The sequence below is a fragment of the Entelurus aequoreus genome, linkage group LG21, assembly GCF_033978785.1.
Source record: "Entelurus aequoreus isolate RoL-2023_Sb linkage group LG21, RoL_Eaeq_v1.1, whole genome shotgun sequence".
Taxonomy (NCBI): Eukaryota; Metazoa; Chordata; class Actinopteri; order Syngnathiformes; family Syngnathidae; genus Entelurus; species Entelurus aequoreus.
This window is the reverse complement of record NC_084751.1, coordinates 39,841,599-39,853,682: the sequence shown is the minus strand read 5'-3', so window position 1 is coordinate 39,853,682 and position 12,084 is coordinate 39,841,599. Positions and strand designations below refer to the sequence as shown.

Below are 12,084 nucleotides of genomic sequence, written 5' to 3'. Positions count from 1 at the left end.
GTCACAGACAGCGCCAGAGCGGGCAAAGCGGAGGAGACAGCAGTATGCCTCAAAAATCAGGCAGCCAAAAAAGAGAGGAAAAGAAAATAATAGAGGAGAAGGAGTTGAAGGGTCGACAATATGTCACCCAATATTTCCAAAAAAAAGGTGGGTTTGTTAGTTGTGGTGGAAAGTTATGCATATTAATTTTGTCCCTGTCTGTTGTAATAAGCTAGCTCGCTTTTCTCACCATGTTAGCTCAAGAAAACTCTGGATTTTTACATGTTACTGCTATATTAGTTAAATAATCAATCCAGTCAATTGAGAGTCAGTTGGCTAGAAAGCTGGACTTCAAAGAACCTGATAAGTGATTTTGCACGTGAGAAGGCTCGGCGTTGGGCTTTTAGTGAGAAAAGTTGAGCAAGGACCAGTGATTGAAAGGTTGCAAAAGGAAGCTTGACTCAGTCTGCAACGTTATATTATATATATATATTTACCATTCTTTCATATATTAAGTTCTACTTAAATTATGAGAAATCATATCAGAATTTTGTATTCTGATTGCATTTTTGTTTTTGCTGAGATTTTTTTCTCTCGTATATGTATGTGCTGCGGTTGCTTTAATTAAGAGCGTTGCGACAGCTGCCGTAAAGGAGGTGCGTTGCTAGCCTGGTTGCTATGTTTCCGGTTGGTCGTAAAAGTGTTCGTCATGTGTTTGTACCCTGCTCAAATCTCTCAGTAAAGTTATTCGATGGATTATAGCTTTTGTTTTGAACTTTATTACACCTTGGAGCGCTTTTTCCCGTCCATTGTTTTCCTGCTTTCGCTATCTGCGCCTAATGACTGAGCTACGTGACGTCATTTCTTGTGATGTCCCACGGAGCATTTCTGGTCGGGACGGGATTCGTTCCCAGGGATTCGAATAAAGAACCAACTCTTTTTCTTTACTATAGTGGTCTCGATAACGGGTAACGGTTCTCAAAAAGGGATTCGAGTCCGAGGACTCGGTTCTTTTCTTATCGAACAACCGAGAAAACCGGTTTCGAGTATCATCCCTTGTAGCGACAAACTCTAGGTACTGACAGTGGTTTTCTGAAGTGTTCCTGAGCCCATGTGGTGATATCCTTTACACACTGATGTCGTTTTTTGATGCAGTACCGGCTGAGGGATGGAAGGTCACGGGCATTCAATATTGGTTTTCAGCCTTGCTGCTTACATGGAGTGATTTCTCCAGATTATCTGAACCCTTTGAGGGTATATAGATGGTGAAATCCCTAAATTCCTTGGAATAGCTCGTTGAGAAATGTTCTTAAAACACATTTGTTTGTGAATGACTGACCATTTCATGGAAGCTGCTTTTATACCCAATCATGGCACCCACCTGTTCCCAATTAGCCTGTTCACCTGTGGGATGTTCCAAATAAGTGTTTGATGAGCATTCATCAACTTTGTCAGTCCTTTTTGCCACCTGTGCCAGCTTTTTTGAAACATGTTGCTGGCATCAAATTCCAAATGAGCTAATATTTGCAAAAAATGACAAACTTTTCCTGTTCGAACGTTAAGTATCTTGTCTTTGCAGTTGAATATAGGTTGAAAAGTATTTGCAAATCATTGTATTCTGTTTTTATTTACGAATTACAGAACGTGCCAACTTCAAAGGTTTTGGGTTTTGTACTTGTCAACATATTTCCTTAGGTCCAGAACGATGAAATAAGTGCCAATTTAACGGCATTAACTAAAAATTACCTGAAGGACACTGAACCTACAAGAACTAGAATAGTGAGGGCTAATTTCTTCCCTGTGCCTTTGGAAAAAGGACCTGAGTGGTTAATACTCTGGGACATGTTAAACATTCTCTTTCTCCATCATCTGCCCTCTGCACCCCCACCTTCTCCTCCTTACGTGTTATTATCAAGTCGCTCCAGTTGGGAATCGACTGTTCCACCGACATGTATGAATTACCCTTAATCGTGGGCCTGTCAGAGCAAATAGCAGGGGGGGAATCGCCAGGCGCTACGCCTCCAGAAAGAGCTCCCACTCAAGTGAACATACACAGAGCCATACAGCCCACCGCCACAGCCGGTCCCCCTCAACCTCTGCCATGAATACATTGAACATCAGAGTGATGGCCAGGTTCTTCTTGCCCGAGCCTGGACTCTACAATGACTTTAGCGTATGACTGGAAATGTGTGACAGAGAGTTTGTGTTGGATTGCAGAGAAGAGGACGGACAAGTCGGCGGTGTCGGGCGCCATCCGCCTCCAAATCAACGTGGAGATCAAGGGAGAGGAGAAAGTGGCTCCATACCATGTGCAGTACACCTGTTTGCATGAGGTAATTGCTCCTTTCTAGACGAAATTGTAACAAAAAAAGCAGTCCGAAAATGAGTTTTTATCACTTCTTTAAGACGCCATGATTGCAAAGTGGTCATTAATTATAGAGATGTCCGATAATATCGAACTGCCGATATTATCGGCAGATAAATGCTTTAAAATGTAATATCGGAAATTATCGGTATCGGTTTCAAAAAGTAAAATTTATGACTTTTTTTAAACGCCGCTGTGTACACGGCCCAGTCACATAATATCTACGGCTTTTCACACACACAAGTCAATGCAATTCATACTTGGTCAACAGCCATACAGGTCACACTGAGGGTGGCCGTATAAACAACTTTAACACTGTTGCAAATATGCGCCACACTGTGAACCCGCACCAAACAAGAATGACAAACACATTTCGCACAGTAACACAACATAAACACAACAGAACAAATACCCAGAACCCCTTGCAGCACTAACTCTTCCGGGACGCTACAATACACACCCCGTGCTACCCTCTACCCCAATTACCCCCCAACCCCGCCCACCTCAACCTCCGCATGTCCCAAATTCCAAGCTGCTGTTTTGAGGCATGTTAAAAAAAATAATGCACTTTGTGACTTCAATAATAAATATGGCAGTGCCATGTTGGCATTTTTTTTTCCATAACTTGAGTAGATTTATTTTGGAAAACCTTGTTACATTGTTTAATGCATCCAGCGGGGCATCACAACAAAATTAGGCATAATAATGCGTAAATTCCACGACTGTATGTATTGTATCGGTTGATATCGGAATCGGTAATTAAGAGCTGGGGAATATCGGATATCGGCAAAAAAGCCATTATTATTGAGGTGGGGGGAGGGGTTGAGGGTAGCGTCCCGGAAGAGTTAGTGCTGCAAGGGGTTCTGGGTATTTGTTCTGTTGTGTTACTGTGCGGGTGTTCTCCCGAAATGTGTTTGTCATTCTTGTTTGGTGTGGGTTCACAGTGTGGCGCATATTTGTAACAGTGTTAAAGTTGTTTATACGGTCACCCTCAGTGTGACCTGTATGGCTGTTGACCAAGCATGCCTTGCATTCACTTGTGTGTGTGGAAAGCCGTAGATATTATGTGATTGGGCCGGCACGCCAAGGCAGTGCCTTTAAGGTTTATTGGCGCTCTGTACTTCTCCCTACGTCCGTGTATAAATAATAATAAATAAATAATAAATAAATAATAATAATAACTAATAATAATACATCTTACTTTTTGAAACCGATACCGATCATTACATTATATTATTATTACATTTTAAAGCATTTATCTGCCGATATTATCGGACATCCCTAGTTTTAATACATTTGCAATTAAAAAAAAAAAAACGTTTTCATAATGTCATTATGTAGTAGTGACTGTAGAATTTTGAGGACAATAATGCATTCATTCCATTTTGGAATAAGTCTGTACCACAACAAAATGTGGAAAAAGGGAAGGGCTGTGAATACTTTCACTTTTCATTGGCACTGACGACTAATGAACTGATCTAAAAAAAATGTTGTTCCATTCCAGAACCTGTTCCACCACTCTACAGATATCCACGGACGAGGCGTGGTTAAAATCCCAGAGGCTCGTGGGGACGACGCGTGGAAAGTTTATTTCGATGACGTGCCACAAGACATCGTGGATGAATTTGCCATGCGCTATGGAATCGAATCCATCTACCAGGCCATGACGTACGTTTGATTCTCATGCTATGCCTTCCTGTCCTTTCAGTTTGTTGTCTCTATTTGTATTGGCATTACATATTGTCTCTATTTGTATTGGCATTACATATTGTCTCTATTTGTATTGGCATTACATATTGTCTCTATTTGTATTGGCATTACATATTGTCTCTATTTGTATTGGCATTACATATTGTCTCTATTTGTATTGGCATTACATATTGTCTCTATTTGTATTGGCATTACATATTGTCTCTATTTGTATTGACATTACATATTGTCTCTATTTGTATTGACATTACATATTGTCTCTATTTGTATTGACATTACATATTGTCTCTATTTGTATTGGCATTACATATTGTCTCTATTTGTATTGGCATTACATATTGTCTCTATTTGTATTGGCATTACATATTGTCTCTATTTGTATTGACATTACATATTGTCTCTATTTGTATTGACATTACATATTGTCTATTTGTATTGGCATTACATATTGTCTATTTGTATTGACATTACATATTGTCTATTTGTATTGACATTACATATTGTCTATTTGTATTGACATTACATATTGTCTCTATTTGTATTGACATTACATATTGTCTCTATTTGTATTGACATTACATATTGTCTCTATTTGTATTGGCATTACATATTGTCTCTATTTGTATTGGCATTACATATTGTCTCTATTTGTATTGGCATTACATATTGTCTCTATTTGTATTGACATTACATATTGTCTCTATTTGTATTGACATTACATATTGTCTATTTGTATTGGCATTACATATTGTCTATTTGTATTGACATTACATATTGTCTATTTGTATTGACATTACATATTGTCTATTTGTATTGACATTACATATTGTCTATTTGTATTGACATTACATATTGTCTATTTGTATTGACATTACATATTGTCTCTATTTGTATTGACATTACATATTGTCTATTTGTATTGACATTACATATTGTCTATTTGTATTGACATTACATATTGTCTCTATTTGTATTGACATTACATATTGTCTCTATTTGTATTGACATTACATATTGTCTCTATTTGTATTGACATTACATATTGTCTCTATTTGTATTGACATTACATATTGTCTCTATTTATATTAACATTGCATATTGTCTCTATTTATATTAACATTGTCATGATCCATGGTCCGGATCATGTTTTGTTTAGTTATGCTGTTAGTTTTGGACTTCCTTAGTTCCTGGTTTCACTTCCTGGTTTTGTTTTGTTTCCATGGTTACTCATTAGTTTCACCTGTTCCACGTTTGGACTCACACACACCTGTCTCACGTTTTCACATTTTGAGTCACGCACCTGCTGTCACTATTATTTAAGCTCCCAGTTGCCAGGCTGTCTTCCTGGCAACATCACCTTCTCTTCACTAGATAACATTTACCCATGCTTCCATAGTTCCTGCTGAACTTTCCATGCCAATTCATTTGCACCACGGGAGAACAAATCACGCCATAGACCAAGTCTTGACAAACATTACATATTGTCTCTATTTGTATTGACATTACATATTGGCCTCTAAATGCTGGATATGATGGCAGATGAGATTGCTGCAATACAGTATATATTATGGAAATATTTAGTTGAACACATAATGCTCTAACATTATTATTTTTAGTCCAACATATATTTTCTCATTAAGTTTCCTCTGTGTTGCTTTCTGCAGGCACTTTGCCTGTCTGTCATCAAAGTACATGTGTCCCGGGGTTCCTGCAGTGATGAGCACGCTGCTCGCCAACATCAATGCCTTCTACGCCCACACAACAGCCTCCACCAATGTGTCCGCCTCCGACCGCTTTGCTGCCTCCAATTTTGGGGTTTGTACTGACACAGTCACACCGAGACCCTAAGATACTCTCCTGTTTCCATTGTGTATGCGCTAGGGTTGTGCGGTATACCGGTATTAGTATAGTACCGCGATACTAATGAATCATATTCGGTACTATACCGCCTCTGAAAAGAACCGGCTCCCGGGCATGACGTCATGTCGTGACATTGCTGGTCAATCCCAAGTTCTTTCAGATGACATATATGCAGAGTAAGAAGGACCATCAAGACAGAATAGGAATATTATCATGTTTTACTGAAGCTTCAGGAGACCAGCCCACATCAATACAGTCATACTGTCATCTCGGGATGGTCTAACATTCAAACAGTAAGAGACAACTTCTTGAATACGCAAACAGCCCCCCACCCTCTCCAGATAGGAACACAGGCTCATTGTTCTACTACAGATAAGATATAAGGGAGTACTCCAACCCCTACATTGCAAGCCTTCAAGGTAACACACACCGTTTACTTGCGGACATATTCCTAAAAAAAATAGAAAGAGTACAAATGGAAAAACACTAGCTGCTTTAAACGTGACTATGAATAAAGAAAAAACTCTTAAACATATATGCATTCTCCACACTAGCTAGCGGCTAACGTCCATCCGCAGTCGGCAGTGTTTTAGCTGCTTCTAAATCACTAATTCTCGCCTCCACGGCGACAAATAAAGTAAGTTTCTTACAAGTATCATCCCTGCAGGACGAGGAATAGCTAAACATGCTTCACTACACACTGTAGCTCACCGGCGTCAAAATGTAAACAAATGCCATTGATATTTTTTGGCCTCACAACATTTTCTTTTGTTTTTATTAAATAAATATGATGTTTATAAACTCTGGAAATATGTCCCTGGACACATGAGGACTTTGAATATGACCAATGTATGATCCTGTAACTACTTGGTATCGGATTGATACCAAAATTTGTGGTATCATCCAAAACTAATGTAAAGTATCCAAACAACAGAAGAATAAGTGATTATTACATTTGAACAGAAGTGTAGATAGAGCATGTTGAAACAGAAAACAACCAGATATTAACAGTAAATGAACAAGTAGATTAATAATTCATTTTCTACCACTTGTCCTTAATAATTTTGACAAAATAATAGTATGGAAAATGACACAATATGTTACTACATACGTCAGCAGCTAAATTAGGAACCTTTGTTTGTTTACTTACTAATAAAAGACAAGTTGTCTTGTATGTTCACTATTTATATATAGCTCGGTTGGTAAGGTGGCCGTGCCAGCAACTTGAGGGTTCCAGGTTCGATCCCCGCTCCCGCCATCCTAGTCACTGCCGTTGTGTCCTTGGGCAAGACACTTTACCCACATGCTCCCAGTGTCACCCACATTGGTTTAAATGTAATTTAGATATTGGGTTTCACTATGTAAAGCGCTTTGAGTCACTAGAGAAAAGCGCTATATAAATATAATTCACTTCACTTCACTTATTTAAGGACAAACTTGCAATAAGAAACATATGTTTAATGTACCCTAAGAGTTTTTGTTTAAATAAAGACAGTAATGCAAATTTTTGTGGTGCCCTTTATTTAGAAAAGTACCGAAAAGTATCGAAATCATTTTGATACCGGTACTGGTACCAAAATATTGGTATCGAACAATACTAGTATGCACTAGAAATGTCTTAATTCCAATCATGGGATCAGAGAGGTAAGTACAATAATGAAGGAATTAGATCGATACTTTTCCTTTTCTTGATAATATTATTGTTTTTACAAAATACTTTTGGGGATAATTGTTGTTATTGTTTACAAAGTCAGGGAGTAAATCTCTGGATACAGGAAGGTTTTGAGGGGAAACCCCAAATAATATTAGCGTTTGTTTAGTTATTGTGCACAAAAAAAATGCATGCCTGTCTTGACTGCAAAAGTGAATAGACTGGTTTGGTCGAGAGATGTCCGATAATATCGGACTGCCGATATTATCGGCCGATAAATGCTTTAAAATGTAATATCGGAAATTATCGGTATCTGTTTCAAAAAGTAAAATGTATGACTTTTTTAAACTCCGCTGTACGGAGTGGTACACGGCCGTAGGGAGAAGTACAGAGCGCCAATAAACCTTAAAGGCACACACACAAGTGAATGCAAGGCATACTTGGTCAACAGCCATACAGGTCACACTGAGGGTGACCGTATAAACAACTTTAACACTGTTACAAATATGCGCCACACTGTGAACCCACGCCAAACAAGAATGACAAACACATTTCGGGAGAACATCCGCACCGTAACACAACATAAACACAACAGAACAAATACCCAGAACCCCTTGCAGCACTAACTCTTCCGGGACGCTAAAATATACACCCCCCCCCCAACCCCGCCCACCTCAACTTCCTCATGCTCTCTCAGGGAGAGCATGTCCCAAATTCCAAGCGTGTTTAAAAAAAATAATGCACTTTGTGACTTCAATAATAAATATGGCAGTGCCATGTTGGCATTTTTTTCCATAACTTGAGTTGATTTATTTTGGAAAACCTTGTTACATTGTTTAATGTATCCAGCGGGGGATCACAACAAAATTAGGCATAATAATGTGTTAATTCCACGACTGTATATATCGGTATCGGTTGATATCGGAATCGGTAATTAAGAGTTGGACAATATCGGAATATCGGATATCGGCAAAAAAGCCATTATCGGACATCTCTAGTTTGGTCAGATGGTTAACGTATGAATTATCGTAATTATTATTATCTTTGTTGTTGTTGTCTTTGTTATTATTATTTTAATTCATTTTTCATTTTGGATTTTCTCTAGTCCATGTAAGCTTCTCTCAATGGATGTGTGAATGTGTGTGGGAGTGAGTGTTTTGTTTTGTTTGGTTTTATTTGCTTTGTCTTGTGTGTTTAGTTTTTCCTCTGTTTGTTACATGTTTCGGCTGGTGTTATTTTTGGAAAATAATTAATAAAAATATAAATTTAAAAAAATGCATGTAACATTCAATACCAAAAATTTAGTGCATCATCGGTTTCACAACAATACTAGCAATTTCTAAATTTATTAAGATACATCTTTATAAAAATGCGTTTTTGTGTTTACTTTACTTGCTTGCTATAAAACAATATCAGGTCTATAACCTATTGTCAAAGTATCGGATCAGGACTCAGGACTCAGAATCGAATCGGGGCATCCATAGAACAGTAGGGAAAGGATTCATATGGTCCCATTCCTTGGTGGGATCTCACATGAGAGGAAGGTGGGGGGGGGGGGGGTTAATCATTTTGTAATGCTGTCTGCTGAAAATGATGGAAAGTGCCACTCTACATAGCAACTGCAGCTGTGGTCAAAGTTGGAATTGCCACAAAACACTTTTTAAGATATTCAACAGTCTACTGCCGGCTAAAGTGGATAGTGCACCCCTCCCCCAATGTGTTAGGTTTCATGTGTCAGGCAAATCCCGACGAATGCGGCCATATGAATCCCCTTCCTATTGTATGCGCACACAAACAAAATGTTTTTTCTCTACAGTTTTACATTGTGTGAAGTATCTTTCTGCAAACCTTGTCTACAATGTGTACAATGTCGCCTCTACAGAAAGAGCGTTTTGTCAAGCTGTTGGACCAACTGCACAACTCTCTGCGCATTGACCTCTCCACCTACAGGGTGAGACTATTCATATGCTGGCCATGTACTGTATCTCCTGTAAAAGCAGTATATTTATCAGTCATAGCAATTGTTGCGTCCGACCAGACTTCCCTACCAGGGAAGTGAAGTCACTGGTCACTCTCAAGTTCTTTCAGATGACATATATGCAGAGTAAGAAGGACCATCAAGACAGATTAGGAATATTATCAAGTTTTACTGAAGCTTCAGGAGAACAGCTCAGACCAATACATTCATACCGGCTTCTCAAACGGAAGAGCCAACTTCTTGCACACGAAGAAAGCCCCCACCTGTCCGGAAAGGAACACAGCCTCATTGTTCTACTACAGATAGGACAAAAGGGAGTATTCCATCTCCTACAGTGCAAGCCTTTAAGGTAACACTCATAGTTTACTTGCGGACATAAGATAAGAAATAGAGTACAAATGGAAAAACTATGAATACAGAAAGAACTCGTAAACATATATGCATTCTCCACACAATGCATTTGGCCTTCAACAACATTTGGTTTGAAATCATACCACAGAGTTCTAACTGACCTCGTAACCTAAATCAAAACCATTTTTTGTTTTTAGAATCACTTCCCTGCCAGCAACAAGGACCGCCTGCAGGATTTAAAATCCACAGTGGATCTTCTAACCAGTATTACATTCTTCAGGATGAAGGTATTTTATCGGATGTAGTCCTTTTTGAGGACTATGTGCTGTGGGTTATTTAACGTCACCACAAACAACAACACGGTGATGTGCAAGTGGTTCTGATACCGCCATCTGGTGTTCAGGTCCAGGAGTTACAGTCTCCACCCAGAGCCAGTCAGGTGGTGAGGGACTGTGTCAAAGCCTGCCTCAACTCCACGTATGACTACATCTTCAACAACTGTCAGGAACTCTACAGCCGACAGTACCAGCCTGTGGACACAGTCAGTTTGCATACGATACTACTACTACTACATATGACACATAGCTGCATACGATACTACATATGATACATAGCTGCATACGATACTACATATGATATGATAATAGTTGCATACGATACTACATATTCAGGATGATTCAGGATGCTTTATTATTGTCCATTCTTTAACATGTACAAGACACATAAGAACTGAAATGACATTGATATGATACTACCACATATGATACATAGCTGCATACGATACTACATACAGTATGATATGATACTACCACATATGATACGTAGCTGCATACGATACTACATATGATATGATACTACCGCATATGATACATACCTGCATATGATACTACTACTACATATTAGACTTAGACAAACTTTATTGATCCACAAGGGAAATTGATATGATGTATAGTGGCATACTATGATACATAGTTGCATACGATACTACATATGATATGATATTACCACATATGCTACATAGCTGCATACTATACTACATATGATATGATACTACCACATACATATGATACCTAGCTGCATATGATACTACTACTATAGATGATATATAGTTGCATACTACGATACATAGTTGCATACGATACTACTAGTACATATTGGACTTAGACTTAGACAAACTTTATTGATCCACAAGGGAAATTGTTCAAAACAAGGGAAATTGATGTTATATAGTTGCATACTATGATACATAGCTGCATACGATACTACTAGTACATATTAGACTTAGACTTAGACAAACTTTATTGATCCACAAGGGAAATTGTTCAAAACAAGTGAAATTGATGATATATAGTTGCATACTATGATACATAGCTGCATACTATACTACGTATGATATGATACTACCACATATGATACATAGCTGCATATGATAGTACTATTACATATGATATATAGTTGCATACTATGATACATAGCTGCATACTATACTACGTATGATATGATACCACCACATATGATACATAGCTGCATATGATAGTACTATTACATATGATTTATAGTTGCATACTATGATACATAGCTGCATACTATACTACGTATGATATGATACTACCACATATGATACATAGCTGCATATGATAGTACTATTACATATGATATATAGTTGCATACTATGATACATAGCTGCATTCTATACTACATATGATATGATACTACCACATATGATACATAGCTGCATATGATAGTACTATTACATATGATATATAGTTGCATACTATGATACATAGCTGCATTCTATACTACATATGATATGATACTACCACCACAAATGATACATAGCTGCATATGATACTACTACTACATATGATATATAGTTGCATACTATGATACATAGTTGCATACAATACTACTACTACTACATATGATATGATACTACCACATATGATACATAGTTGCATATGATACTACTGCTACATGTGATACAGTATTACTCTCAGATATGATACATTGTTGCATATGATACAACAACATAATTGCATACGATATTACTACTACATATTATACTACCACATATGATACATACAGTAGTTGCATATGACACTACTCCCAGATATGATACAACGTTGCATACGATACTACTACTACTGTACATATGATGTATAGTTTCATACGATACTACTACTACATATG

At 37.9% G+C, this 12,084-nt stretch overlaps 1 protein-coding gene across 20 annotated transcripts in view; it reads left to right on the top strand.

The window, feature by feature from the left end:
- The window catches only part of LOC133638745 (protein unc-13 homolog B-like), a 143,353-nt gene that overhangs the window by 102,920 nt on the left and 28,349 nt on the right, over positions 1 to 12,084 (top strand). For all 20 annotated transcript variants that reach the window (XM_062031654.1, XM_062031649.1, XM_062031665.1 and 17 more), the window contains 6 exons: positions 2,197 to 2,312; positions 3,849 to 4,012; positions 5,719 to 5,869; positions 9,448 to 9,516; positions 10,092 to 10,181; positions 10,298 to 10,435. In XM_062031654.1, the coding sequence (XP_061887638.1) occupies positions 2,197 to 2,312; positions 3,849 to 4,012; positions 5,719 to 5,869; positions 9,448 to 9,516; positions 10,092 to 10,181; positions 10,298 to 10,435 (728 nt within the window). The remainder of the gene's footprint in view (positions 1 to 2,196; positions 2,313 to 3,848; positions 4,013 to 5,718; positions 5,870 to 9,447; positions 9,517 to 10,091; positions 10,182 to 10,297; positions 10,436 to 12,084) is intronic.